Source organism: Balaenoptera musculus, chromosome 8 (assembly GCF_009873245.2).
Source record: "Balaenoptera musculus isolate JJ_BM4_2016_0621 chromosome 8, mBalMus1.pri.v3, whole genome shotgun sequence".
NCBI classification, from domain to species: Eukaryota; Metazoa; Chordata; class Mammalia; order Artiodactyla; family Balaenopteridae; genus Balaenoptera; species Balaenoptera musculus.
In genome coordinates this window covers 95,473,464-95,500,411 of record NC_045792.1, presented here as the reverse complement: position 1 = coordinate 95,500,411, position 26,948 = coordinate 95,473,464, and the positions used below count along the sequence as shown (strand labels likewise).

The following is a 26,948-nucleotide window of genomic DNA, read 5'->3' as shown; positions in this document are numbered from 1 at the left end:
CCCTCTGACTCACTCACCATCACCTGCCCTTGTTTTCTTTCTAGCACCTTTTTGTTGCTCACATGTTTGTACGTCTCCCCTGATAGGGTTGTAAGCTCCGTGAGAGTGGGGGCTGCGTGTGTCTCCTTCACTCTGTAACCCCAGCATAACCCCAGCGCCTACAACAGTGCTTGTACAAGAGTAGGCACTCAATAAAGGATGAATGACCGGACACAGGAGGAAGTGATGGGACAGAGTTCTCTAAGGACGGAGTTCTGCAGGATGATGATGCTCCTCTGTCGCCTTGACTCCCGTGCACCCCCCCTCACCCCTCTAGGCCACTTCAACCATTCACCCCTTTCCTCTCTCCTTCCTCCTCCAGACGCTGCCCGCCCACTGCTGCTAGCCAAAATGGCGAACTTCACACCGGTCAATGGCAGCTCGGGCAACCAGTCTGTGCGCCTGGTCACGTCAACCCATAACCGCTATGAGACAGTGGAGATGGTGTTCATTGCCACGGTGACAGGCTCACTGAGCCTCGTGACTGTCGTGGGCAACATCCTGGTGATGCTATCCATCAAAGTCAACAGGCAACTGCAGACGGTCAACAACTACTTCCTCTTCAGCCTGGCATGTGCTGATCTCATCATAGGCGCTTTCTCCATGAACCTCTACACCGTGTACATCATCAAGGGCTACTGGCCTCTGGGTGCCGTGGTGTGTGACCTGTGGCTGGCCCTGGACTATGTGGTGAGCAATGCCTCCGTCATGAACCTGCTGATCATCAGCTTTGACCGGTACTTCTGCGTCACCAAGCCCCTCACCTACCCAGCGCGGCGTACCACCAAGATGGCGGGCCTCATGATTGCCGCTGCCTGGGTCCTGTCCTTTGTGCTCTGGGCGCCTGCCATCTTGTTCTGGCAGTTTGTGGTGGGCAAGCGGACGGTGCCAGACAACCAGTGCTTCATCCAGTTTTTGTCCAACCCGGCGGTGACCTTCGGCACGGCCATCGCCGCCTTCTACCTGCCTGTGGTCATCATGACGGTGCTCTACATCCACATCTCCCTGGCCAGTCGCAGCAGAGTTCACAAGCACCGGCCCGAAGGCCCTAAAGAGAAGAAGGCCAAGACCCTGGCCTTCCTCAAGAGCCCCCTGATGAAGCAGAGTGTCAAGAAACCACCCCCAGGAGAAGCTTCTCGGGGGGAGCTGCGCAACGGGAAGCTAGAGGAGGCCCCTCCACCGGTCCTCCCCCCACCACCACGCCCAGTGGCTGACAAGGACACCTCCAATGAGTCCAGCTCTGGCAGTGCCACCCAGAACACCAAGGAACGACCACCCACAGAGCTGTCAACCACAGAGGCCACCACGCCCGCCACACCTGCACCTCCCCTGCAGCCACGGACCCTCAATCCGGCCTCCAAATGGTCCAAGATCCAGATTGTGACAAAGCAGACAGGCAACGAGTGTGTGACAGCCATCGAGATTGTGCCTGCCACGCCGGCTGGCATGCGTCCGGCGGCCAACGTGGCCCGTAAGTTTGCCAGCATCGCCCGCAACCAGGTGCGCAAGAAGCGGCAGATGGCAGCCCGGGAGCGCAAGGTGACTCGGACCATCTTTGCCATTCTGCTAGCCTTCATCCTCACCTGGACGCCCTACAATGTCATGGTCCTGGTGAACACCTTCTGCCAGAGCTGCATCCCTGACACCGTGTGGTCCATTGGCTACTGGCTCTGCTACGTCAACAGCACCATCAACCCGGCCTGCTATGCCCTCTGCAATGCCACCTTTAAAAAGACCTTCAGGCACCTGCTGCTATGCCAGTATCGGAACATCGGCACTGCCAGGTAGGCAGGTAGGGGTGCCACTGGAGGTGCTGCTGTGTGCGCTGGGGACCACTTGTCAGCTGCTGCCAGGGAGAGATGTGGAGGCGCTTCTCAGTGTTCATGTTTGCTGAAGAGAACTGATGTTCCCGAGACCCCGTGAGGCTCAGGAAGAGGCTCTGGCTGGATTCAGAGACCAGGTCTCTGCTCAGGCCAAGGAGGATCAGCCCCAGGAAGTGACCAAACTGGACAGTCTGACCCATGTCTCTTGTCCTGCCGCAGGGAGCTGGGGAGCACTGGCCTGTGTGGGCACCTGCCCCACTGTGACCAGCCAGCGTGGCTGAAAGAACGGACCTCTGGAGGGGAGCAGAGCCCAGCACCCCTCTGGGAGGAGCAAAGGGGCCAGTGCTTGGGAAAGGAGGCTCAGGAAGGGAAGGGTCCCCCATCCTGCTGTAATCGGTGCTTTCTGCCCCCCTATACCCCGCATGTAGGCTCAGCCTCCTCCTCCTATATCTCACTCCAGGGGCAGAAATCTCCCCTTGCTGCAGCTACTCAGCAGGGCTCTGGTTGGGTGGGTGGGTCGGTGGGTGAGCTGGCTGGAGGCCAGGCAGAGTGGGCTCTGAGCACACCCCCTACAGCACTACCCTGGTCACATTCAGGATGGGCTAGTGGGGAGATCAGGGGTTCACTCAGGAACTGGGGTCTGGCCACCTACCTCCCCAGGCTGAGCTGAGTGGCCCCTGTCATTCTGAAGAGTTGCCCTCCCTCCCCAAGGAGCGGGCTTGGCTCGGGTCACACGTAGTGAAGGTGGGACTGTGGTGAGTGGTATTCACGGCTGGCCTCTGCAGTGTGAGGGACGCCCTGGTGGGTCACCAGGGAGAAAACGGGGGTGGACTTGACCCACACACAGGCTTCAGTGACAGTTGGGGCGGGGCTGGTGAGGCAGGCAAGCGACCCCCATCTCTCCTCTCCCAACTGACGGAACCTTCTGGATTGGCAGTGGGCTGGACCAAAAGACCTTTACCTGGGGGAAACTGAGATGGGGGGAATCAGTTCTAGCGAGTCTCCTGGGTTCCCTCCCCCAGCCCTGGCCCCTGGAGAAACAGGACTGAGAGGCTCGGGGGACTTGATGGGGGGCACCCTTCCAGGGGTCAGTAGGGGGCCCTGGAAGGAATTTTCATAACCGTTTTTTCTCCATGAGCTCTGGGGGGCACTCACCGCCAAGTCTTCAACCCCCTGAAAGCCACCGTTCCCTCCAGCCCTCTCTTTCCTCCATTCTCCCACCTCCAACAAATCACCACAGCAAACTTCCTGGGAAGGGGCTTTTATATATTAAAAGAAAGCTTTTATTGGGGAAAAAAAAAAAAAGACATTTATTTATTTCTTAGTAATGGCATCGTTGGGGGAAGAAGAAAAGTGGGTACAGGGGAATCAAATCCCTTTGGGCGAGGCTCAAGCTGCCCAGAATCCCTTGTCCCTCCCCACTTTGGGCACTTGGGGTGGGTGTGGGCAAGTGAAAGGGAAGAAGCAGGGCATGATTGATAAAGCTAACGAGCAGGCAAAAGGCACTGGTGGGTTATATCCTGGGCCGGTAGAGGGAGGGCGTGGGCCAGGCCTCCGAGTAAAGCCAGGGGCTCCTTGGCATCCAGGCCTGGCCGCTAGTCCTTTCCCTTCCCTTTCTTGGCTGTAAAACAAGAAAGAAAGACCGCATTAGCAGGGTTTGGGTGACCCACTGGAGAACCCCTTCCCCCCAACAAAGACATTAGAGAAAAGAAAATTCTGCCCCCTGGTGGTTCTCTATCAGCTAGCCTGGAACCCTGTGGGACAGGACAGCCATTATGATGCTGGACATTCCTCACTCCCCCAGCTTAGACTTTGGGGATCAGAAAACCTTCAAGTTCCCGGTCTCAGTCCTGGTCCCAGCAGCCCTGGACAACAGCCTCAGTCCCCTCACCTGAGAAGTGGGCAGATTCCCCTCTGCCCTGTTGGCCTCCAGGGCTGCTGTGAGTCAGGAATGAAGCTAAGGGAAAGAGGAAGTAAGGACCGTGAAGTCCTTCCCATATAGAAACTGCCCCCACCTGCTGGAGAGATGACAAAGCCAAGCCATTCCAGTACGATTTCCCTGAATCCCAAGCCAAAGGCTCCAACAGAACAGCTGACTTTGCCCTTACTTGAGCCAGGATTTCAACCTCCTGAGCACCCTCTGCGGGGCCCTCAGTACTGCCCACCTAAGGTGTCTCTACCTACAGGGAAACCCGGTACGGACACGTCAAAAATTCACTGGCCGGGATCCAAAACTTCAGGCTTTACCACTCCCTTCACAGATAGGGGCAGCCACCTGTGATGACCCCACCCCCCTGCCCCCTTTGCTAACCTTTGGCCTTGGCTTTGGTCTTGGGGGTGCAGGGCTTGGTCACACGGATGGTCTCCTGGCACTGGGCATTGTACCGCGCCTTCTTCAGGGTGCCTTGGCGGGCTTTGGTGCCTGTGCCCCCATCACATGCCCCCCAGCTCTCAAACTTGTACTTGCAGTCGGCTGGCGGGAGAGTGCCCGGGTCAGAGCTGGGTGGCCTGACCTGTGGTCCCCTCCACGGGTCTGCTCAGGTCCCCGCGAGGCTGGGCCCCCTGCCTACCCTCCGCCTGCGCCCCACCTCACCTCCAAACTCCTTCTTCCAGTTACAGGGCACCCGACACCGGATGCGTTGCGTCTGGGCCCCGCAGGTGCCCTCGCGGAAACCCACGCCGCAGTCCTTGCTGCTGGGGGTGCAGGGCCCCCAGGTCCACTCCGCGCACTCGCTCCCCGGGCCTCCCTTCTTCACTTTGTCTACAACGCATGGGGAACAGAGCTCAGGACCCGGGCCAGGAGAGACTCACTCGGAGACCCCTTCCTGGAGTCCGGCCTCGGAACCGAGGCTGCCGGTCTCACCTGCCCGGCTCCAGCCCTCCTTAAACCCCCCCACCCTCCGTATCACCTTTCTTTTTGGCCACCGCGGAGGTGAGCGCCAGCAGGGCGAGGAGGGCGAGGAGGAGGAAGCCTCGGCGCTGCATCCTGGGGGTAGAGCACGGGTCAGAGTCCCCACTGGGGGCCGCAGGCGCGAACCTCCCACCCCCTTTCCCCAGTTTCCAGGCCCAAAGGGTCGGGCTGCTACTGCGGTGGCGGCGGACTTGGGGGGCTGGCCCCTCGCCGCCAGCCGGGGCGCAAAGCGGGAGGACTCTCCCCAGGGGCCGCCTGGAGCCCGGGACGCAGCTCAGACCCCCACCCCGCCTCCAGCCCCCAGATCGGCAGCGGCCGAGGGGCCGAAGCCGCCGCGCGCCCTCCGGGGCCCCGCACGCTCACTCGCTCGCTGCCCGCGCTGCTTCGCTCCCTCCCGCGCCGGGCCCGTCCCGCTCCGGCCGCCGCGGCCCCTTTTGTCTCCAGAACCGGTCTGAGCCGGTCACATGGGCCCCCGCCCCCTCCCCCCCACCGACGAAGGACCTGCCCCGCCCCCTCCCCTCAAACCCGCGCCGCCCCCCGACCCCGGCGTCCCCGCCTCCGCTCCCTTCCCGAGCCCCCCGCGCCTCTACCCCCTCTTCCCGCCGCTCGGCCCCACACCCTCGCCTCGCCTCGCCCGGCCGGTGCCCTCCGCCCTCAGACGCCGGGCTCTCCTGGCGTCCCCATCCCCAGCCCCGGGTCTCCGTCCTGTCCCGGAACCCCCTGTCCCCAGCCCCCAATCTCGCGCTCCCTCGGTCCAGGCCCCTGTTTGTCGTCCCCGCCCTCTGCCCCCTCCTCGGGGCCGTCCCCTTTCCCCTCTGGACGCCAGCTTCCCTTCATGGCCACGGAGCCTTAGGTGGAGACCAGGAGGGAGCACGGAGCCCCGGGTGTGTCACAGGTCCCGGCGCGGGGCCCGCGTTCGAGCCTGTGTGCGGCTCTGTCCGTCGAGCCCCGGGTGCAGTGATTAACCCCGTCGAGGCCCCGCTCCGCCTCCCAGGGCCCGCTCGACTCTCAGCGCCCCTTAGATGCTGGGGAAGGAGCGCCAGCCCCCGCCTCGGGTCGCTTCACCAGGTGTGCAGTGAGATGCTCTGCTCAGTGTCGGGATGGGGTTCGGACGGGGGACCCCAGAAAAGCGCAGGGGTCGGAAAGGCGCGGAGGCCGCTGCGCCTTTCTCCACGCGCAGGTTGGCGGGGCGCGCGGGGGGCGGGGGAGTTGGGGAAGGAGGAGCCCGCAGGCCTGGATTTGGTTAAGATTTAGAGCCGACAGCAGCCGTCTGAGAAGTTCCAGACGCGGCCCGGCAGCGGCTGCAAACGCCCACCCCTTCTGAGCCTGGACGCTCGGGGATCACCTCATCCGACCCCCTAAACAGCGAAAGCAGTTGAGGCCAGGAGGAGGGGGCTTGCCCCAGGCCATGGGGCGACCGGGCCCAAGAAACCGGGCCTCGCCCCCGCTCCACCTCTTTCACTTTCATTGTTATCTTCCCCGCGGGAAGCGGGAAGCAGGAGGAAATCAGCTCCTCCCCCGGCCACGACCAGCGCGGCAGCCAGGCAGGGGTCAGGTCCCGGGCAGCCCCTCGGACCCCACCCCGAAACGGGCACCAGGATCCCTCGAAATGAGTCTGGGTCTGGGTCGACGGTGTCCAGTCCCCCACCCGGACGATAACCCAGCAGCTCCCGCTGCTTCTGGAAGACCTCCCCCACAAAAAAAGAAAAGCGGAAAGGAAAAAAAAATCCACTTTACTGAGTCACACCCAGCTGTAAACATGTCACCGTGAAAGCCCCCCCCCCCCGCCCCCCAGGCCACACAGTCGGAGGTGAAATGACTGGGTTTGGGAGGAGGGTCACCGGGTAGGTGCTAAGCAGGGCGGCGGGCAGGCAGATGCAGCAGGCTCCGTGTTTCCGGGAAGAAGCCCTGGGGGTGGGGGTAGGGGGGTGTCAGGGCCCAAGCTCCCAGGAGCCTCAGAGTGAGGGTCCTAAAGGACCCGGAGGCTTAGGAAGCGTCTTCCTGGGGGCTCCCTCATGGGGCCTCAAGGCCCTCTGCCCTCCGGGCTGCGTGCCCTCAACTCCAGGGCACCCACTGCAGGGAAGGTGAGGGCCCCCCCCCCAGCCCCCGCAATGGTCTGCCCAGCCCAGTCCAGTTTCCTGGTCCCTTGTGAGCCTCTGGGTTAGGCTGTGGCCTCAGGGGACTGGGTGAGACCCCCCCACCCCAGCCCCCAGCTCCTCAGAGTCCAGCCCTAGGTCTGGGCAGCTCCTCAGGGAGCAGCACAGGGCTTCTTCCCTGGGGCCTGGATCCCGAGTCCCTCTGGCCATCCGACTGGAATGTGGCAGTGAGGTGGGCAAGGAGGGGTCTGGTCCTCTGGCGGCCCGTGCCTCCTGCTGCGCCGTTGGCCTCACACAGCCGTCTCCTGGTCCTCCCGCTGGATCATCTGGTAGTGCTGCCGGTTCTCCAGGTACGCGGCCAGTTCTGTGTCCTGAGCCTTCTCAGCCCGCTGCCGGGGAGTGTCGCCCTGGATGAGGGGGAGCTGCCATCACCTCAGGGACCTGTCGGCCCCAGCAGGCTTAGAAGACAGGGGCTCTTCCCTCGGGGAGCAGCCAACTCTTGCTGGCTCAGGTTCTCGGGGTCTGGACTGCGTTGGTTGAAGGACAGCTTTGAATCCCCAGAGGCGGCCCTCCCCCAGACTCCCCTCTCCCCGGGCTGGAGTTTGGGAAAGGGTTGCTTTGTGTTTGCGTGGATTCCCTGCCTGCCCTGCTAGTCTGCTCACCTGCTGGTCTGTCTTCATGAGAGAGGCCCCGGCCTCCACGATGTAGTGGCAGATGGTGCGCTGGCCCAGGGCTGCGGCCTGGTGCAGACAGGTCTCCCCGCTGGGGGAACAGGGGCTGGCTGTGGACCCCATCCAGTCCTCTGAGCCCTCCTGTCTCCCGAAGGCCATCAGAAAGGGTAGGAAGTTCAGGGTCCTGGGGCAAGGGGGGGGTGGCCCAGAGGATGACAGATGTGGCCAGGAAGGGTTTATGGGCTCTGACAGGACCGAATGGGAGGGGCTAGATAAAGACAGGGCGGTTTCCAGGGTAACTGGGGTCCTGCACTGCCCACATACTCACTTTTCCTCCACAGCATCAAGGATCTCTGTGGGGGCTGGAGAAGGGGAAGGGGGAGGGGGAGGTCAGAGAGGCCTGGCAGCCTCTCCCTCCTCCCAGGGGCCCCAGTGGCACAGCTCACCGTGGTCCAACAGGTAGCGGACCACTTCCTTGCTGCCGGTGCTGACGGCGTGGTGCAGGAGCGTGCGGCTCCGCTCGTCTCGGTGCACGAGGTCACCTCCGGCTCGGTGCAGCTCCTGGAGCTGGGGGCAGGAGGCAGAGCAGGGCTGGGGCCCCTCAGGGCCACCCTCCTTCCAGCCACAGAAACGCCCCCCAACTCACACAGGCCCTAGGCTCCCTAGGGGCCTCTGGGGGTCTTTCTGGAGCGCAGGGGAGACACGATGGGCTTCTCTCACCTCAGGTGCCCCTGGACGCCCCGGGAGCACTGACGACCGAGCCTTGGAGCCTGCGGTTCCTCTAAGGCTCGATCCTTTCTGAGCACCAGGGACAGGCAGAATGAGCCAGGAAGCCCGTATGCAGGGACACCGATTGTGGGCTGGACAGGGATGGGGGGCAGGGCTGACTGGGACAACCACACGGAGGCCCCACAGAGGCCCAGGTGATGACAGATGACCACACCTCAACAGATTAGCTCTTGGCCCAGCCCAGAGGCCCCACTCCCCAGGGCCTGAGGGGGCTGCCAAGGGGAAGGAGCCCGAGCCTGGCACTAGTACCTTACAGAAATCGTTCCTCTTGGCAGCCTCAATCAGCTCTTCACCTGCACAGAACATCTGTCTGTTACACTCTGGCGCTGGACGCCTAGGCATGTGTCGGTGTGTGAACATACGTCTGAGGCACTATTGTGCAGAGAAGTGGGCCTGTCGGGGCACGTGTGCCAAGGGCTGTGGGCTCATGGTGACATGGCTATGTTCTTGTGAGGCTGCGTATGGGCTCCACCCCACCCGACCCCACCCCACCGAGCCTCAGTCCTAGGACCGGGGAGGAAGCAGGGGCCCTGCAGGGAGAGGCCTCACCTGTAGGGGGTGCAGCATCCCCTGGCAGTGACCTGCAAACAGAGCAGGATGAGACGTGGCAGGGCTATGGGTGACATGGCTACAGCACAGGCCCAGCTTGTCGCCCTCCCCAGCCCCAACCGGGGGCGCCCTCTGTCCTTTCAACAGTTTATTGAGTGCCTCCTATGTGTCAAGTGCTGCTCTGGGCACTGGTAATACAGCAGTGAACACGACGGGTAGAGAACTTGCTCTCAGGGAGCTTACATTCTAGTCAGAGAGACAAACAAGTAAACAAATAAATAAGGTATTTTGAAACAGCAGCAAGTGCTACGAAGAATAGGAGACAGGGTAGTGTGATTGATTGAACAGCAACTTCAGGTGGGCTCCTGGGAGACTCCTCTGAGGAGGAAACACCCAAGCTGAGATATGAATGGAGGGGCAGCTCTGTGAAGATCGGGCAGGCAAGGACAAGTCCAGAGGTGGGCACACTTGTGCCTTAAAGAACCGAGAGGCGAGTGGGGCTGGACTGTGGTGATGGAGCAGGGAGGGCGCTGGTGGGGTCAGAGACCACCAGGCTCAGGCTGCGTGGGATGAAGTGACCAGGTACGCGCGGGAGGGCACATTGACCGCAGGGTGCCGGGGAAGGTGGTTCCAGGCTGGTGGGAGAGAGCAGGAGGCCAGGGGCACCGTGGTGTGCTCAGACGCAGGCAGGGAGCAGCCAGGGAGGGAGCCCGGGTCTTTGGCCCGCGCAGCAGAGCGGACGGTGGGGTGGAGGGCTGGCTGGCTGGGTTCAGTTTGCTGCCCGTGGGTCAGTGGGGCGGGGCCGGTGGGGACCACAGGCAGCTGAAGTGCGTCTGGCGCTCAGGGAAGCGGCTGGGGTGGAAGACAGGACTTGAGGAGCTTCTGGCTTCCGGGTGGGATTTAGAGCCAGGGGACTGGCTGAGGCCTGGAACTCACCGGGGCCTGGGTGAGCAGGGCGAGGTGGGGAGAGGGGAAGAGGGGGTTGGGAGGTCAGGTCGGGCAGACGCCCCCAGCAGCTCAGGGTCCAGGATATAAATCTCATCCTGTGCGATCTCGGTCACGTAGTTGAGGTGTTCCTGCGGGTGGGGAGGTCAGGGCCGAGGGTCAGGGCCCTGCAGGGGGGCCGGGGGGCGGGGGCGGGGGGAGGTGAAGGGGCTGCCAGGCCAGCAGACCTGGAGAAGCCTCTGCTGTGGGCAGGAACACTGACAGGAGGCAGGCGGGCCAGTGGCCCTGCCAGTCCCGTCCCCTCCCCCATTCTCCTCCTCTCCTCTCCTGCCACCCAAGCCCAGCCCCTGACCTCTGCACAGCGGGCCCACCAGCTGGCCAGCCCCTTCCCACTGCTAAGCGTTTACCCAGGTGACCAGGCCTCTGGCCAGAAGTGCCTTTTCTTCTGTGTCTGGATGGATGACAGCTGTGCTGTGAGGGCCGCCCCCACCCCACCCCAACCCGGCGAGCTCTGTCCGGGTACACGGGCTCCCTTCTCCCGTCAGCACCATCCCTGTGCACAGCTCAACCGCGGACACTATGGGACGCAAGGACGGCTGTGCCCGGCTGTGGAGGGTGGCCTAGCAGGACAGGGGACACTGGGGCCCCGGAGCCAGCGGCAGACGGAGCAGGACAGTGAGTGCTCACCTGGGCCCTGTCGATCCTGTAGAAGCGGCTAGCAGTGGTGGCTGTGGGGAGAGAGGTGGCTGAGGAAGGGGGCCCTTGTCCAGGCCTAGGTCTTCTGCCGCCCCACCTAGGACCTCCCAGGGAGGGGGCAGGACACGGCCTGGGACCGCCCTGAGCTGGCCCTTGGGGGCCACTCACCATCCAGGAAGCACCACTTGGGGGAAAGTTTCTGGCACGTTGGGGACTTGGCTCCAGCATCTTCGGGCTCCTGTCGAGAGAAGCAGAGGCCGGGGCTGGGGGCGACCAGAACCTGGGGCAGGAGGGGGCAGCCCGGGCAGGCCCCAGACCTGCTCCTTACCTGCCGGAGCCTCTCGATGTGGGCGCGGCACAGCTCCAGGTCGCTGTCTCCCGGGACCACCACGGTGCCCAACGGCACGGCTGGAGGACAGAGCGGCCGTCAGCAGCCGGCTGCCCCCCACCACCCTGCCCTCAGGGGACCCAGCGCTCCTCGGCGCCCCCCCAGCCGCGCTCGCCACTCACAGGCCTCTTTGAGCTGCTCCTTGTCATAGTGCAAGGCCTCGTAGTCGTGCATGCTGACCCTGCTCACCTGGACCCGCAGCTGCTCCGGCACTGGCTGCTGGCTGCGGGCGGGGTGACCACACAGCACTCGGCGAGGGCTCCGCCTGGGCTGCCAGTCCCCGCCAGGCACCGAGCCACGTGCCCCACCCAGCTGCCCCGGGGGACTGTGAGCCTCCTTTCCAGATGGGGAAACTGAGGCTGGGGAGGGGCATACTCGCTGTGCAGGGGGGTGGCGCTCCGCCGCTTGGCCTTCTGCACCATGGTGGCCTGGTTGCGCAGGGAGATGCGGATGCGTGAGGCTGCGAGCTTGCAGGGCTCACCATCCACCTGCACTGGGATGGCCTTGGACGTGGTGAGCAGCACCTCTCGGCACTGTGTCAGCCGCTCGCCGTGCCCGCCCACCTGCAGTGCTGCCTGTGGGCGCGAGAGGCTCAGGTCAGGGGCCAGGGGGTGGCAGGACCTCAAGCTCCGCTTTTCCCAGGGATGCTCTGGCCAAAGTGAGAGTGACCCCCCCACCCTCCGTGGAGAGCAGACGGAAGGTGAGACCCCAGCCAGAGAAGGAGGTGAGGGTCAACTCTCCTGTCCTGGCCAATGAAAGGAAGTATGGTGACTGCCCCCGCCCCGCTTCCATCTCGGGGCCAGGCTCCGGGGCACTGTGGGGACAGGGCCGGGGCAAAGCAGGGCCAGGGCTCTAGACGGGCCCCGTGCTGGCCCACTCACCAGGGATGTCATGGTAAAGCCAATAACCTCGAGGTAGCCATCATCGTGCCGCTGGGGCTCGAAGTCATGGTGCTCCCCAGGGTGGCCCCAGGGCATGGTGCCCGCACAGTACCTGGAGGGGAGGGCACCACAATGGGCTTCAGAGGGCGGGTGTGCAGGACAGAGGCAGCAGGGCCCACACAGAGCCCTTCCCTCCTCACCTGGGGATGTTCAGGAAAACAATGCACTGGGGTTTCAGGTCCTGAATCTTGGGGGTCAGGTCAGTCCCGTCACACTGGAGGCGGGAACGGCGGAGGGTGTAGAGGGTATACGTACCCAGGTGGTCTCCCTCCCGCTGGGCCTGCCCACCCTGCCTGCCAGCATGGCCCACTCACCACCACGCGGATGTGCTTGGCCAAGTCCTTGGAGCTGCCCATCAGGAAGTCGGAGAAAGCTGTCTGTGGGAGACAAGGGCGTCACCATCTGGTGACAGGTAATTTCCTTCACCGCTGCCACGCAGGGGTCCTGCGGCCTGGTAGACACAGGTGGGCAGGGGGCACAGGCGGTAGAACAGGTGGGCATGGGAATGGTGGGGCGTAGCTGGCAGACCCCAGACTCACCCCGGCGTAGAACATCTTATTCCGAAAGCGGCTGTTGAATTTCTCTGGGTTGGCCTCTGGGTGGTGACAAGAAATAGGGGACAGTCAGTTGTTCTGAGCCTGCTGGGGCTTCCCAGGCTGGGGTCAAGAGGGAGGGTTGAGAACGAACGCCTTTTACTGGGAAGGGCAAGGTCTGGTCCTCTCGGGGACCCCCTCCTGTATCCCTCCCTCCCCAGCCTCCCCAGGTCTCCTCAGCAAAAGTTTGCCAACCTCGAGACTCGTGAAACTCCAGGGTGACGTGGGCATCAAAGCCCAGGCTGAAGTAGTTGTTGAAGACATCCAGTGGCAGCTGGAGAAAGGCCAGGGACCCGGCATGAGGGCTGGCTGGCTCAGCCCCCGCGTTTTCAGGCCTTTCCCACACAGTCACATCCACCAGACAGCTCTGCCCCCAGCCCACCGGCCTCGGCCCTGCCATCTGAGCTCCCGGGCTAAGTGCCCCGCGCACAAGGGCACCTCGTGCCCTGCTGGCCCTCTCTTCCCACAGCCCTCCCCCGTGACGGGCCGTGTTCTGCAGGAGCCCCCCAAGAGCCGGGACTTGGTTTTGCTCGCTGCTGAGAACAGACGGTGCCCGGCAGTAGCAGGTTCTCAGTAAATATGTGCTGAGTGGCTGAGTGACAGCTACCTCGTGAGGTGAGTACCGTTACTCCCTCTTCCCGTGAAGAGGCCGAAGTCCGGAGACACCAAGAGTCAGCCCGGGTCCCAGGATCCCAGACACCCCCGGCCCCGCCCCGGCCCCGCCCCGGCCCCGCCCCGGCCGACCCACCCGGTCGGTGGCCCCCTCATCTCGCTCCTCAGGCCCCGCCTCGGGGTTGGGCTCCGCACGGAGGTCCCAGCGGTCCAGCTGCACCACGTTGCCCTCCTCTACGTGGGAGAGGATCTTGGACACGGGCTCATCGGTGTAGCCCTGGGGGGAGGCAGGAACTGAGCCCCTCCGGGGTCTGGGCCTTCCCCGCTGCCCCGCCCTCCCCAGCTCCCTGCCCTGTGGGCGCTCACCCCACCCCAGTTGAGGGTGCGGGCCAAGTCGTTGCCGGTGCCCAGGGGCAGGATGGCGACGGGCGGCGGTGGTTTTAAGCGCAGCTGGTCCAGGGTGGAGAGGATCCAGCCCACCTGCAGCGGGCAGAGCACGAGAGGCCAGGTCAGAGCGCGAGGCTCAGGGCGGGCCGGGCCGGGAGGGGCAGGAGCACTCACCGTGCCATCGCCCCCGCAGGCCAGGATCCGCAGGTTGTGCACCCGGCGGTACATCTCCAGCCTGGGGTCAGGAGACAGGAACGGGGTCAGGGTCCAAGTGCTGTACCCCGAGCGCCAGGCGAGCCCCCACCACCATCCCCACGAGAGCCCTGGCAAGTACTTACGCCTCCTTGGGCCCTCCCTGGCTCAGGTCAAAGACTTGCCGGGGATTGAGATACCAGAGGAAGGACTGGATGATCTTGGCGCCCTGTGGGAGACCAGGAGCCGACAGGGATGGGGCGGCGGGGGGCAGGGGGGGAGGCAGTCAGGGGTGGCGGGCTGAGGTGGGGAGAAGCGCGGGGAGAAGGGTGGGAACTGTGGGAACAAGGCCCAGGCAGGGGCGAAGGGTGGAGACAGAATTGGATTTTCTCAGCGTCCCTGGGAAAGAGGAATGGGGCAGAAGCTGCAACAGAACCTGGGAACAGCTGCTGCGGGGAGGGGCGTGAGCTTGACCCCATCCCTCCCCCGAGGCGCTCAGTGGAGAGGGCAGGCTGTGGGTACCTGGTTGCCCCCACTCTTCGGGTTCACGAACACCAGCAGGGGCTTCATGAGGGGGGACGGGGTGGGCCTGATGATGAAGGGTCTCCAGCGGCCCTCCTTGGAGACACAGAGAGCCCATAAGGCTCTTTCCTGTCCTGGCAGACCCCGCCCCCATTCTCAGCAGTGCCCCTGGGTGCCCCCTTGAGTATCACACCGGGTCACACCTCACAGTGGGCCTGGCCATAGAGAGGCACCTCGGATCTGACCTCTCACCCTCCTCAGGGCCGCAGAGCCCAAACTGACCCACTGATGGCCAAGCTGGCAGCATCAGCCCCGGGGGCTCAGCATCCCAAAAAACAGGCCCTTCTCTCCTGCTCCCCTCCAGCTGCCCACCTGGTCCCGGGTCTAACCTCAGGCCCTTTCTTGCTAGATTTCCTCTTGAAAGATGCCCTCTTTTTCTTCTTGCTTGCCTTGAGGGTATTCTGCAAGGGAAGCAAGGATGTTGGTGACAAGGTGGGTGGGCCCCGGGTGGCTGGCAGACCCTAGCTGTGTGCGGGGGTCAAGGGTGCGGCCAGGACTCACCTGGGGCCTCCGGGCACGGAGGATCCAGGTGGGTGGGATGACCACGGCGGCGTGGACCCCCAGGGAGCATGGCTCCTCGATCTGCTGCAGCATGAAGCAGGACACCTTGCTGTGGTACTAGAGGGGGTTGGTTGGCGTGGCTGAGCCGGACCCAGCGGAGACCTGGGACCCCCAACCCAGCGCAGCCCGGGGGACAGCCTGCAGGTAGGGCGAGCAGCACTCACTGCTTGCTTGCACCAGGAGCAGCTGATGGCCACGATCTCCTTGCTGTGGAAGGTGAACTTCTGCTGGAAGCCCTAGGGCGCACAGGGTGATGAGGGCACCTGGGACCCGGCCTGGAGCAGCAGACCCAGCCCCTTTCTGGTGCCAACCTTTCTCCACCCAGGGCAATGGAGCACATTTTTAAAAAATAAAAGAACTGTAAAATGAGTCCCTAGGGTAGGGAGGGAGGCCGAGCCAGGTGCCCACAACTCTCTGAAGTTAACTGCGTGATCTGCTGGAAAGGGGTCCACAGCTAACTCCTGCCTGATTCCAATCCCTCCTTCCTGACCCAGGCCCGCCAGGCCCGCCAGTGCACTCTGAAAGTTCTTTATAGTACTGATCACATTCATTCCTGTTCATTCCGCACACGTTCCTCGCGGGCCTGCTGTGTGCCCCACACTGCTGGATACTGAGTGGACAGAGGAAAGAGGGACCTCTCAGAGCCTGAACTTACTGAGGGAGCAGACAAGCAGCAGACAATAAATAAGTCAACGACACCACAACCACTGTGGACTGTGCTCCGGAAGCCCCCTGCAGCCTGTCTGGGAGCCGCATCCTCCTCCAGGAGGACAGGGACCCGCTACCCAGCTCGGTGCTTGCCACCCAGCAGGCCCTAAACATGCATCTGCTGAGTTAATGAGTGAAAAAGTCTATATGCTTCTCAAAGGGCTCACTCACGACTTCAGAGCAGTCCAGAGACACTGCTCTAGAAGAAGGCTTTCCTCCCTGCTCTCCTGCTCCGCCCAGGGACCTGGCTGTTTTGGAACTGACTGGGCACTGCAGCCAGGCTGAGAGTGAGCCCTGGGACCACGGTCAGTGATGGACGGGCCACACGAGTCTCAGGGGCCGTAGGGCCTGGGGCCAGGGGGCAGCAGGCTGGCCAACTTCCTTGGGCAGGGCCTCACCTTCCCACAGTGCCGACACTTGCCATCCTGACGTCGCCTGTGTACCCAGTGGTGCCGCACAAAGGTTGGCTGGCAGAGGAGAGAAGCGTCACTGGAGTAAGTGAGGGGTGGAAGCTTTGAACGTGGCCTGTGCCCCTCAATATATCAACAGTGAGGGGCAGGGGCTGCAGGACGCTCTCTGCAGTCCTGTGTGTAAGTGAGAAGGGGCTGAAGACTTCTCCCCGTGGCCCGGAGGTCGGGGCTCAGAGGAAGTACAGAGAGAACTGGGAGGCACAAGAGGTAGGCAGTGCCCTACCCCCTCTGCAGGCAGGGCCAGCCAGGCCTTCCCCTTTGAGACCCTCGGAGCCTCAGCCCTGTACCTCCCTGGGCCCCAGAGCCGCCTAGAAGGAGCTGAGCCCCTGGTGACACTCTGAAGACACTGTAGAGAGGTCCACTCAGGAAACCCGGGGCCCTAACTACCCTGGGCACTTACCTCACGGACGTTCCTGGAGCCTGATTCACGGAAGGATGGCTTACAGCGGAAGTTTATCTGTGAAACATAAAATGATCACCAAAACGTCAGAACCTCCCTTCGTGGGGTCAGGCATATGGCCACCCCCTTCAGGAAAGTGTCACTCAGAGGCATCCTTGCAAGGCAGGGATAGCCCCCAATCATCCTGGGAGCCCTGAGAACGTGAGACACCTCTTCTCAGAAGCCCTCCTGCATCCCCGCTCCTCTGCACTAGCCAGAAGGAATCTTTCCTTCCTCTGCCCAGTGTTCTGGGATGAGGGAGACAGCAAGCTCTGTATCCATCTCCCCCGCTAAAACAGCACCAAGGCTTACCCCTCCTATACCTTTCCTCACCCTCCAGCACTCCCAACTCAGGCACATGCAGGCAACCCAGTCCTTGCTTGCTGACTGGTCCCTGGAGATTGTTAGCTCATTTGTGAAATCCTGGTTTGATTTTCACCTTAGGGGGTGGTGTGATGGGTCTATAATACCTGGGGCTACACTGGTTTCTCTTTTCCTAACTGTCTCTGCTTCAGCCTTAGCAGAATTGTAGGGAAACCTCACACTACGAGTTGGGGGGTAGGGGAAGCAGTCCACGTTAGCCTTGTTCATGCCATTCCTAGTCCTATGGGATTTCTCTTATGCTGGTCTGGGTTTCTGCTGCCTGGGGAGCCCTGATGGGCCATGGCAGCCCTCCCACCCTCAGCCTGGACCCACCCACCCAGCATTCCTTCTCCCTCCCTCCCTGGAAGCACGCAGCCCAGATGTGCCCCCAGCTGCAGACACACCGTGGACAGTGGTCCTTGGGGAAAGGTCTTTACAGTGGCAGCGTGGAGGGGACAGAGCCAGGCCTCAGGGCCACACAGGACTGGCCCTGACACAGCTGAGTTTCACAGCTTCAGCAAGGCATGGCCCCATCTAAGTGTTAGTTTGGGAACTGATAAAATGGTGTCTCGGTCATCATTCATTACTTCATCTGGCTGAGTAATAGTCTACAAGCCCCACTCTGTGCCAGGCTTGCTCTGGGCAGTGGGGTCACAGTAACAAATAAAGCGGGGGAGCCAGGATGCAAATGCAGGCGTTTCAGCTCCTGGGTCCTTGGCTCTTCACCACTATGCACACTGGGGTACCCCCGGCAGGTGATGTTTGTGTAACGGGAAAATGCGTGTACAGATACACACGTGTGTGCACTGGGAGGGCTTTAGCACCCAAAGGGGAGGGGCCGGAGAGCCTGAGCAACCACACTCACCTTCTCTAGCTGTTCAATGCAGGGGGTGTGCACCACAATCTTGCACGCTGCACACTTCCTCCGGGACACTGATTTCTGCTGCAGGAAAGAGAGGGCCCCTGAGGCACCAGGTAACTCCATCCAGGATGCTGCCCCAGGGCAGGCAGAGAACTCCTCGCACCTGCCCCAGCACAGCTTGCCCACTGTGTGCACCGGGAAGCCCCAGCACTGGCATCAGGACACAGCCCCATTCCTCTCACCATCCTCGGGCAGCCCACCGCAGGGGCGCTTAGGTGAGAGCCTTGTTTCCACCTTCCCCGGGAAGGGCAGCAGCCTGTCAGGCCCGCAGGAGCCGGCCTACAGGCTTCTAGACCTGGCTCCACCACCAGGGGGCAGTGTGCTGCACAGAGCTCACTCACCAGCATCTTGGCTACACAGTACTGCTCTCCAACATAGCAGAAGTCCCCAGACACGTTGGTCTCAAACCAGATGTGCTCCCCATACGTCGCCGACTCCTAGACCACAGGATGAGCACACTTAGTGCACCCCTGCCCTGCCCAACCAACCCTCCCTCTCCCAATACAAACCTGCTCCAGCTGCCACAATCTACTTTGCTCCATCCTGTTTTCCCCACTGTCCCTTGGCTTTAGGGCTTGGCTCAAACGTGGCCACGCCAGGTCTGCCCTGACCCCATAGGCCCATGGGCTCTTCTCACAGCTGCCCACAGTACCCCCAACCCGACTGCTCCTGTGGCCCTGAGCCCGGCGGGGACTGGTCCTCATTTGCCCCTTGCAGCTCCCGGCCACTCACGCTCCAGTCCACAGTGCTCCGGATCTGCCGCTCAGGCTCACTGCGCGGGGCCCCGGGAGCAGGAGGAGGGGGTGCCAGGTGCTGGAGGCCTGACTTGGTGATGGCTTTCCTACAGAAAAGAAGATAGCTGAGGCTAGCTGAGCACTCGGCGGCGACTCTGCTTCCTTCCCCTCAGCTGGGATCTTTGCCCTCACCATGACCTCAACACCGGGTCAAGACAGGGAGGGCAGAGGATGCCCTAAGGCAGCCCAAGACTCTGAGAGGATCCCCGAGGAGACTGAGCCCTCCTCAGAGTCCTGCTGGCTTCCGAGCATGGCTCAGAGCTCTTCCCGAGCCGGGGGCCCTCAAGCCAGCCCCCGGAGGCCACTCGCCCTGCTGGCTGCAGCTATACCTACGCAAGCAGGGCACTCCAGGTCTGGGGTCCGGCTGACTTGCGCCGCAGGGCTACCTGGCGTCTGCGGGACAGCGGGCGCACGCAGGCAGGCATCCCGGGGCCAGCTGCGGTGCCCGAGGCTCTTCGGCCCCCCAGGCTGAGGTGCTGGCCTGAGGGCCGCTGCTGGCTGAGGGGCCGGTAGTAACCGTGCAGGCCCCAGAGGGCGCGGTCTTTCACCACGTCAGCGGGCAGCAGGTGGGAGGAGGCCCGGCGCCGGCGCCAGCGGGGAATGGGCAGCAGGGGCAGGGCTCCCCGATGCGGGGATGGCCCCGGTCTCTTGGTGCCTGGCTGGGTGGCCAATGACGCAACTGTCACATCCTCCTCCTGGACCCCCTCCTCCTCATCCATGCCCACGCGCCCGGCCAACAGCAGGGGTGCGCCCAGACACGGGGCCCCAACAGCGGCAGGCTGCAGCTGCAGGGCGGGCACCTCATCCACAATGAAGCGGGGGTTGCAGGCGGGGGGCGCAGTGCTGGAGCGTCGGCGGCTGGAGCGCGGGGCCCCCACCCCGCAGCCCAGGAGGCAGCCCTGGAGCTGTGCACTGGAGCGGCGCCGCTGGACCAGCGAGGAGGAGGCCTGCCCTGCAGGCGAGCGGCGCCGGGCCTTGCCCGTGGGCAGCCCCACGCCACCGGGCCGCCTCTGCCCCTCTCCAGGGCCTGACGCCTTCCGCTGGAAGTGTCTCCTAAAGAAGGTCTCCATGGCAGGGGCAGGCGGGTGGCTGTTGGGTAGAGACCGGGAGCATCAGGAGCTGGGCCAGGCCATGGCGCATCCTGTGCCCGGGAGCCCCGTCACAGCCTCTGCCCTTTGAGCAGAGAAGGGACACTTGGGAGGCGTGGGGGGGGGGGCGTCTGTGGCCTCTCAGCTCCGTAAACGGGGTGCCTGAGGGTACCAGAGGATCCAGCAGGGAGCCTGCACTCAGCGCTGCTGGACGCACTAGCGCTCTTCCCAGTTCCGTCCCTGTGCGGCCCCAGGAGTACTGGGTAGGAGGGGCTGCCAGCTACCCATCTGGGTTCCCCTGTCCAGGCACCATGATCCACCAAGCTCTGGCCTAAAGGACTTCAAGTCCCTTGCCTGAAGCTGATGGAAAAGAAAAGAAAAAGGAAGGTGGAAGCCTGGAGCCGACCTAGACAGACTGAAGGGCTGAGGGCAAGGCTTTTCCTCTCCTTAGGCCTTTGTTTTGCCACCAACACAGGGCAGGTTAGGCTTAGGTGTCCCCTCCTGGAACATGGCACAAACCAAACCATGGTAAGAAACTGAGGCTCTCTGAAGAGAAACGCAGTCCTGATACAACCCCCTGACTTGCGGTCAGGCTGACAGTGGCACTAGAAATGGAGAGGATCTGACGTCTGCCTTGGGGATTGAAGGCCCCGGGGAACTAAGGCCCCCCGAAAACCGGAGAGGCAGCTGCACAGGGAGAGAAGCCACCAGGGGGACTTTGTGTGGGAAGCCACAAGAGCCAAGAGAGTGCCTCTGGGCTCTGGGTGTGTGTGTGCTCTTGCTCTGAGGGGCTGACAGTAAGAACTTTCCTGGTCTTACCTTTCTGAAGAGGCACAGTACGGACATTCCATGTGAGAAAGTGCTGGATGATGTCGGAAAACCCTTCCAGCTCTGCTGCTGAGGAAGCCCATGAACTGCACCTTGACCTGGGGGCCAATGCTCGAAGCCCAAACGCTGAGAATTCCAGACACTAAGCTACCCAGAGCTCCCTCCTGCAGGAGCCTCGGGGACCACCCTTGCTCAAGCCATCCTCCCTTGACCTGGTCTGAACACAGGCTCCGCTTCCTTTGCCAGCTCACCTACCCCCTGCCGCCCCTTCTGCACAGGTGGCTGGGAGCACCTGCGCCCTCACCTCCCCCTAACAGTGCGGGAGGGGCAGGAAGCCTGGTATGCTTCAGGGGGGCAACGCCTCCAGAATTCCCAGGGACACCTGTGTCCTGCCATCAAGTACTCTCCTGGGCCCTGGCAGCCACAGGGAGGTCTGAGTCACGGCCATGGGACACCTGCCTGGGGCTGACAGGAGAGATACTTCTGCTAGCTGAGGGCCTCTGAGAGAGCGTGGGAGCCCTGGACAAAAGGTGGAAGATGATGGGTTTGAGGAATCAGGGCTGGGCTGCATGTCCAGCGCCTACTCCTCCCATCCACCACCCCCACCCTTGATTTGCTACTGCCCTGTGGGTCCGGGCAGGCAGCGTCGGGCAGGGCCCTGGATGGCTGTGGAGGTACTGACATGGAGGCACCCATGCCTGGGGAAGCAGTGCTCGGGTCTGCCCAGCTCCGGCTCTCTGCCTCTTACAGTCCGCCAGCCTCTGCAGGTGACAGGGAGAAAGGCAGGAGAGCTCTTGGCTTCCTCCTAAAGTCAATGCCATCACGGCTTACGTTTACTGAGTGCGCACCTGTAACAGGCACGCTTCTAAGCCCTCTGCAAACACGTGTACCATTTTATAAACCACAGCACCCTAGGGACTTCCCTGGTGGCGCAGTGGTTAAGAATCCGCCTGCCAATGCAGGAGACATGGGTTCGAGCCCCGGTCTGGGAAGATCCCACATGCCGCGGAGCAACTAAGCCCCTGCGCCACAACTGCTGAGGCTGTGCTCTAGAGCCCACATGCCACAACTACTGAGCCTGCGCGCCTAGAGCCCGTGCTCCGCAACAAGAGAAGCCACCGCAATGAGAAGCTCGTGCACCACAACAAAGAGTAGCCCCCGCTCGCCACAACTAGAGAAAGCCACGCACAGCAACGAAGACCCGATGCAGCCAAAAATAAATAAATAAATAAATAAAATTTAAATAAATAAACACAGCACCCTAAAGAATAGATACTGTATCATGCCCCGTTCCTCATGGGAGACTGAGGAGGTAACTCCCCCAAAGTGCACAACTAGTCTGTGCGGAGCCACTGCCGGAACCTGCCTCTACCTGAACCCCAAAGCCCACACCCCAGAGATGCGGCAGAGAGCAGGGTCTTCCCTGATGGGCCACGAGCTGGGACTAAGGTGGGATGGGGGGGAGGGATGGGAGCCATAATAAGGACAGTAGCAGTCCCATTTACCCATCACCTACTATGCGACAGGCCCTGGGCTAAGTGCGTTCGTTTATCACCGCGTTTGATCCTCACTACCGCCACCTCCTGAGGCAGGCAGGATCGATGGCTCCATTACAGAGATGAGGAAACAGGCTTGACGAGGTGCAGTAACATGCTCCAAGATCACTCGGCTGGTCAGCGGCAGGACTGGGACCTGAACCCAGGGCTGCCTGACGCAGGGTCTGCTCTGCACCCAGGAAGAGGAGCCCAAAGGCCCAGCTGCCCACTGCCCCAGGGCACCGGCTTGCCAGCACTGCCCCAGGGTGTCAGCTTTCCCTGCCCGCCTGGTCAGGCCGCCCTGTGACAGCTGCCCAGCCCGGAGGAGATTAGTCAGCCAAACACACCGCCTGATGTGAGTTTCACCCAGAAAACAAAAGGCCACAGTCACTGGGGAGGGGGGGGGGAGGTGCGGCAGTTGCTCGCTGGGTGGCAGTGAGGGCTGGACCCTGCCTGCTGCCCCAGACCCACGACAAGAGGCGCCGGGAGGACGAGGTCGCCCGCACATCCGCCTCATGACACGGGGGCGACTTACAGGTGCTCCCCTACCGCGTTCGAGCCCACACACTGCCCCGGGGTCTCCTCAGGGGCCTGACGGTGCAGTCAGTGTGAGCGGGGGCGGGGCAGGCTAGGCCAGCCTGGCCTCGTGTGGCCATGCGCAAAGCCCCTCCCTCACGGGCCTCAGTCTCCTTGTGGGTCCAAGGAGGCAGTCAGCTGGCTGACCTGACACCCTATGACAAGCTCGCCTCTAAGGCACCCACTCCTCTATGCTCCCAACACCCCCTCCCCCCAGGCCCCATGCTTCCTGTTCCTCCCGTCTCCATAGAAACCTCTGTCCTCTGGTCAGCAGTGGCCTGACTCCTGACTTCCTATCTCTGCTGAGGCTTCTCCTGGGTCTGCTCAGAAGCCCAGCCTGGTCTCAGGCCTGTCCCAGCCTTTCCTCTGCCTGGGCGTGGAGCTTCTCCCCACAGCACAGCTCCGAGCGGCAGCTTCTTGTCACCTCACGCTCTGTCACCTTCCACATACCACACGGTACATGTAAAGGTCACCAGAGGAAGCCCCACAGGGCTCTAACACCAACAGCAGAGCACAAATGGCTGTCCCTCAGCCTCCCGGTGGGGGACCTGGGGTAATCCTGTCACACCTGAAGGGGGCAGAGTGGGAAAGGACTCACGGGCCCCGTCAACTGGCTGCTGGGAGCCTGGGGAGGACAAAGGATGCTACGGGGAGACATGCACAGTGGTGGCTGGCCATGCACCCCTGGTGAACAGCACCGAGTGGGGCTGCAGGTGGCCAAGCTAAGGCAGCTGCCGGGGGCGAGCGGACACGAGTGCCCCAGCTTCATCGGCGACTGGCTAGGAAGGACAGGACCCCTGGCCTCCCAGCCAGACTGTCTCACACCCTATGTTAGCTTCAAGTGGAAAAGCCCGTGAGCCCTGGCATCCTATATCTGCCATTGCTTTCCCGGGCTGATCAACTAACCTTTCCGAGTCTCAATTTTCTTATCTGCAAAATGGGGAATGCAACGACCTAGTTTAGGAGGTTTGACATAAGGGAGGTTCGGATGAGATACTGGTAGAAAGTACCTGACGCGGCTGGCAGAGAGGAGAGGCAGGGCAGGGCCTACGCCTACGGCAGACACCAGGGCGTGTGGATAGTGCCACCTCCTGGGGTCTGTCTCTGCCCACGGTGGGGGTGGGAACCCGGAAGGGAAAGCTGGAGTTCCCAGGACGGCCAACCCCCACCCCCTGAGGAACAGAGCCTGGCAGCCAGAGCCGCCTGGGTGTCTGCTCCTGCTGTGATGAACGCCCTCTGCCCCTGGCACCAGGCCTGGCCCCCCGGGACCCCTCTGCTTCCAGAGGTGCTCGCACAGGCCGCGCTGTGGGATTTGGCCAGAGTGCCTGTTCCACGCTGTGGACGGGCCCCTCACACCCCTCTTCCCGGTGCAGGCTGGGAATGGTGCAATGTGGCCCCCTTTCCAGCAGCCCCAGAGCCGGGGCCTGGAGCTGCTTCCCCAGGGTCTGCTGCTCAGAAGCCACCTCTGGCTGCTTTGCTCCCACGGCCCTGAGGTTGAGGTCGGAGGGAAGGAGACGGGGACGGCTGGAAAGGGGGCCTGCCCGGGGCTGGTGTGTCAGGGTTCCCAGGTCTCTGTTCACTAAAAGGATCCTGCCAAAACCAAACCAAACCAAACCAAACCAGAATGCACGGGGGGGGAGAGGTGGGCCAGGGCTGCATGGCAAAGGAGGCGACCAGGCCAGTCATGTTTACCTCAACAGGGTTCTGTCCTGGCTCGGGCACAGGAGCTCAGACAGGAGCTCGGTCGGCCTACGCTTTGCCGGTCCCTTTCCATCAGCTTCAGGAGCCTCGACTGGGGATGGTGGTGCCCGGGCCCACCCTGATCCACCCCTCCCCAGGCCCACCCAGACAGATCCAAGAGGGAGGAAGCAGAAGGCAAGGAAGGGTTGAGGCGAGCCCCTTTGACCTGATCTGGAAGGCAGGGCGGCAGGCAGGAGGTGGGCCAGCGGGCGGGGGCTGGGGTCCCGGGGGGGCAGGCGAGCCCCGGCTCTGGCTCCAGCTCCGGGCCAGCCTCCGGCTGAGCAAGTCCTAGTTTGGGGAGTGAGCTGCTGTGGCTGCTCCCCTGCCCCCTCCCCCTCGCCACCCTCCTCCCCCACGCCTGAGACGGCCGTTATGAAAATAACCCGATCGGTAAGCGACTGCACTTCCTCTCCCAGCAGTGCAAGCAGGCGGCAGTGGGCGGGAGGCGGGCGGGCACACACACGCGCACGAGCCTTGCCTCCTGGCTTCTCTTCCCGAAGTCCCCAGAGGCCGCTGAGCAACAGCTCAGGAGCCTCCCCTCCACCCGGCCCCCGGCACAGCTCAGCCCCTGCCTCAGCTCCGGGAGGGTTGCGGGGAGAAGAGGCGGGTCACCCTACACCCTCTCGCACCCACTGGACAGGTTTTCCGGGGTCTGGGGAAAGCATCTGAGACAGCTAAGCACCGGCTTCAGACAAAATAACCACAAAAATAAGTATCTATGGAGTGTTTCACAACTTACTAAGCACTTTTTCACAAGCATTGCCGGAGAGGAGGCTTGTAATTCCCCTGTGCAAGTGGCATTTCGCTCCCAGCTGAACCCCCAGGGCACCTGAGGCTCATGGAGGCCTGTGACTGCCCACAGCTCAGAAGTGGCTGAGCGGAGCCTCCTGATCCTGGGTTTCCCAGCCCTGCCAAGGGGGCCTGTCAGATCCAGAAGAAAGCCAGCCCATGTCACACCCATCCTGCCTAGAACGCCACCCCTCCGTTAACACTCCTAGCCCCTAGGATCTAGAGTGGCAGCTCTCAAACATCCTGGTCCCAGGACCCCCTTAAACTCTTAAAAATTATTGAAGCTCCCCAAACGGTTTTGTTTATGGGGGTTATAGCTATTAACATTGACCACATTAGAAACTAAAACTGAGAAATATTTAAAATACTATTTATTCATTTGTTGAAAAACAATAAACCCAGTAACTGTTAATATATAACATACTTTTATGAAAAATAAACTGTATCTTCTAAAACAAAAAAGTAGTGAGAAGGGTGGCATGTTTTTATTTTTGCAAATTTCTCATGTCTCGCTTAATAGAAGACAGCTAGATTCTAATATCTGCCTCTGCAGTCAATCTGTTGTGATATGTTGTTTTGGTTGAAGTACATGAAGAAACTTCTGCCTCACACTGACAATTAGTTAGAAAAGGAAGGAATATTTTAATAGCCTTTTCACGCAATTATGGATATTCTCTGCTACTACACCAAAATATGACAAGTGGTAGTTTCTTAAAGGTTAGTGGCTACGTGGAATCTGAACTTTTCACTGGTCTGTCTTGCATTCTGAATTTTGAAACATCAAGCATAGGTCATTGGAAAATATTGGTTTACTGAGTTAGGCAGATCTCCACACACTGGAACAAAGTTTCCGAAATTCTAATTTTCACTCAAATTTTATCAATAGCAACAAATTTTATCAATAGCAACAAATACTGATACTGTTTTTGAAGTGACAAGCTCACTTCATTTTTGAGAAAACGTCTGCTAAATATCCAAATCTGAAGAGTTCTGTCTGTCCTCAGGTATTCTTTCAAGTTTAAATGGTGTTCCTTAAAAAAAAAAAAAAAAGTGACGAGTAGGGCTCGCAACTCAGTCACAAAAGTGCTTTTTCAAGACAGCCATCATAGTTTGGTTTGCAGCAAAAGTGCCGTATGTATATTTCACATTTCTTCACACAGAACTTTTAAAAAAGTATACTCAAGGATCTAGGCTTTAGAAGATTAATATATTTACTGCATTTTTGTTGTTGTGAGTGTGAAGAATACAATGGCTACAAGTTTATGTTGGGGCCACTGCCTTTGTCTGTGCCAAGGCTCCAGTAGTTTTACCCACCGTTGCTTTTACACAATGAGTACAAATATCAACACAGTGAGAAGGACACAAACTAGGGCAGCTCTGAAAGTATTATTACGAAAACAGTTTTGACCTCAACCATCCCCTGAAAGGGTCAAGGGCAACCCCAGGACCATACTTTGGGAACCACTGATTTAGAATGAATTCTAAATCCTCTAGCCTAGCAAACGTGGCTTCTGCAATGTGGCACTAACTCAGCTTCCTATGCCTTCATACAACCCTTGGTGCTAACCAACGCAACTTATTCTCTGCCCCCTAATCTGGCTGAGCCCAAGCTCACTGCTGTGCCCTTGCACATGGCAGACCTTCTGCCTGGAATACCGGCCTCCTTCCTCACCTCGTATCAAAATCCCACCTGCTCACAGCTGCCCCAGCCAACAGTACCTCACTCCCACTGATGACTCCACACCACCCATCTGGCTCCTCTGCCATGGGACCCCTGGAAGTCCTGATTCTCTCAAGTCCATATGCCTCGTTCCTCCCACCCACCAGACGAGCTCCTGGTGGGCCAGGGGCCAGATCTAGTGCATCTGGGCAGCCCAGCACGGTGTCTGGCAGTGAGTCCAGTGTTTACTGCTGATCGGCT

The 26,948-nt window shown here is 61.3% G+C and overlaps 3 protein-coding genes across 28 annotated transcripts in view; 1 reads left to right on the top strand and 2 right to left on the bottom strand.

The window, feature by feature from the left end:
- The first annotated feature begins 390 nt into the window (after nucleotides 1-390).
- Nucleotides 391-1,827, top strand: CHRM4 (cholinergic receptor muscarinic 4). The gene has a single exon (XM_036861863.1). It carries the CDS (start codon nucleotides 391-393, stop codon nucleotides 1,825-1,827), a length of 1,437 nt encoding a protein of 478 aa, XP_036717758.1.
- Nucleotides 1,828-3,151: 1,324 nt separating this feature from the next.
- Nucleotides 3,152-6,370, bottom strand: MDK (midkine). Of its 5 annotated transcripts, none has more exons than XM_036859462.1 (6): nucleotides 6,119-6,370; nucleotides 4,772-4,848; nucleotides 4,456-4,623; nucleotides 4,174-4,335; nucleotides 3,754-3,819; nucleotides 3,156-3,483 (listed from the first exon to the last, which is right to left on the bottom strand). In XM_036859462.1, the coding sequence occupies exons 1-6, from the start codon at nucleotides 6,181-6,183 to the stop codon at nucleotides 3,458-3,460; spliced, it is 564 nt and encodes a 187-aa protein (XP_036715357.1). In that variant the 5' UTR covers nucleotides 6,184-6,370; the 3' UTR covers nucleotides 3,156-3,457. The 5 variants fall into 5 exon arrangements, with proteins under 5 accessions (XP_036715362.1, XP_036715357.1, XP_036715361.1 ...); XM_036859466.1 differs by lacking the exon at nucleotides 6,119-6,370 and adding an exon at nucleotides 5,839-6,072; XM_036859464.1 differs by lacking the exon at nucleotides 6,119-6,370 and adding an exon at nucleotides 5,137-5,191.
- A 115-nt stretch (nucleotides 6,371-6,485) lies between these two features.
- The window catches only part of DGKZ (diacylglycerol kinase zeta), a 42,449-nt gene continuing 21,986 nt past the window's right edge, over nucleotides 6,486-26,948 (bottom strand). For 3 of the 22 annotated variants that reach the window (XM_036859448.1, XM_036859449.1, XM_036859450.1), the window contains exons 2-31: nucleotides 18,410-18,518; nucleotides 18,019-18,114; nucleotides 17,621-17,698; nucleotides 16,354-16,410; nucleotides 15,882-15,950; nucleotides 14,940-15,011; nucleotides 14,716-14,832; nucleotides 14,544-14,615; nucleotides 14,155-14,250; nucleotides 13,779-13,861; nucleotides 13,615-13,675; nucleotides 13,420-13,533; nucleotides 13,190-13,330; nucleotides 12,637-12,715; nucleotides 12,388-12,443; nucleotides 12,163-12,225; nucleotides 11,989-12,062; nucleotides 11,789-11,900; nucleotides 11,283-11,482; nucleotides 11,030-11,130; nucleotides 10,848-10,927; nucleotides 10,688-10,757; nucleotides 10,511-10,551; nucleotides 9,815-9,954; nucleotides 8,879-8,910; nucleotides 8,579-8,622; nucleotides 7,987-8,107; nucleotides 7,869-7,902; nucleotides 7,532-7,724; nucleotides 6,488-7,276 (exon numbers count right to left, since the gene is read on the bottom strand). In XM_036859448.1, the coding sequence (XP_036715343.1) occupies nucleotides 7,160-7,276; nucleotides 7,532-7,724; nucleotides 7,869-7,902; nucleotides 7,987-8,107; nucleotides 8,579-8,622; nucleotides 8,879-8,910; nucleotides 9,815-9,954; nucleotides 10,511-10,551; nucleotides 10,688-10,757; nucleotides 10,848-10,927; nucleotides 11,030-11,130; nucleotides 11,283-11,482; nucleotides 11,789-11,900; nucleotides 11,989-12,062; nucleotides 12,163-12,225; nucleotides 12,388-12,443; nucleotides 12,637-12,715; nucleotides 13,190-13,330; nucleotides 13,420-13,533; nucleotides 13,615-13,675; nucleotides 13,779-13,861; nucleotides 14,155-14,250; nucleotides 14,544-14,615; nucleotides 14,716-14,832; nucleotides 14,940-15,011; nucleotides 15,882-15,950; nucleotides 16,354-16,410; nucleotides 17,621-17,698; nucleotides 18,019-18,114; nucleotides 18,410-18,518 (2,722 nt within the window). In that variant the 3' untranslated portion in view covers nucleotides 6,488-7,159. Of the gene's footprint in view, nucleotides 7,311-7,531; nucleotides 7,725-7,868; nucleotides 7,903-7,986; nucleotides 8,108-8,578; nucleotides 8,623-8,878; nucleotides 8,911-9,814; nucleotides 9,955-10,510; nucleotides 10,552-10,687; nucleotides 10,758-10,847; nucleotides 10,928-11,029; nucleotides 11,131-11,282; nucleotides 11,483-11,788; nucleotides 11,901-11,988; nucleotides 12,063-12,162; nucleotides 12,226-12,387; nucleotides 12,444-12,636; nucleotides 12,716-13,189; nucleotides 13,331-13,419; nucleotides 13,534-13,614; nucleotides 13,676-13,778; nucleotides 13,862-14,154; nucleotides 14,251-14,543; nucleotides 14,616-14,715; nucleotides 14,833-14,939; nucleotides 15,012-15,881; nucleotides 15,951-16,353; nucleotides 16,411-17,620; nucleotides 17,699-18,018; nucleotides 18,115-18,409; nucleotides 18,519-18,800; nucleotides 19,561-20,378; nucleotides 21,352-24,190; nucleotides 24,508-26,948 lie in introns of those variants that run through there. The other 19 variants (XM_036859452.1, XM_036859456.1, XM_036859459.1 and 16 more) reach the window with 17 other exon arrangements.

Excerpts from the sequence above, each read along its gene's own strand:
- CHRM4 (XM_036861863.1), top strand. The coding sequence starts at position 391 with ATGGCGAACTTCACACCGGTCAATGGCAGCTCGGGCAACCAGTCTGTG.
- MDK (XM_036859462.1), bottom strand. The coding sequence starts at position 6,183 with ATGGCCTGGGGCAAGCCCCCTCCTCCTGGCCTCAACTGCTTTCGCTGT. Across the intron at positions 4,624-4,771 it reads CGCGGTGGCCAAAAAGAAAG|ACAAAGTGAAGAAGGGAGGC; the intron begins GTGATACGGAGG and ends CATGCGTTGTAG. Across the intron at positions 3,820-4,173 it reads GACCAAAGCCAAGGCCAAAG|CTTCATTCCTGACTCACAGC; the intron begins GTTAGCAAAGGG and ends TCTTTCCCTTAG.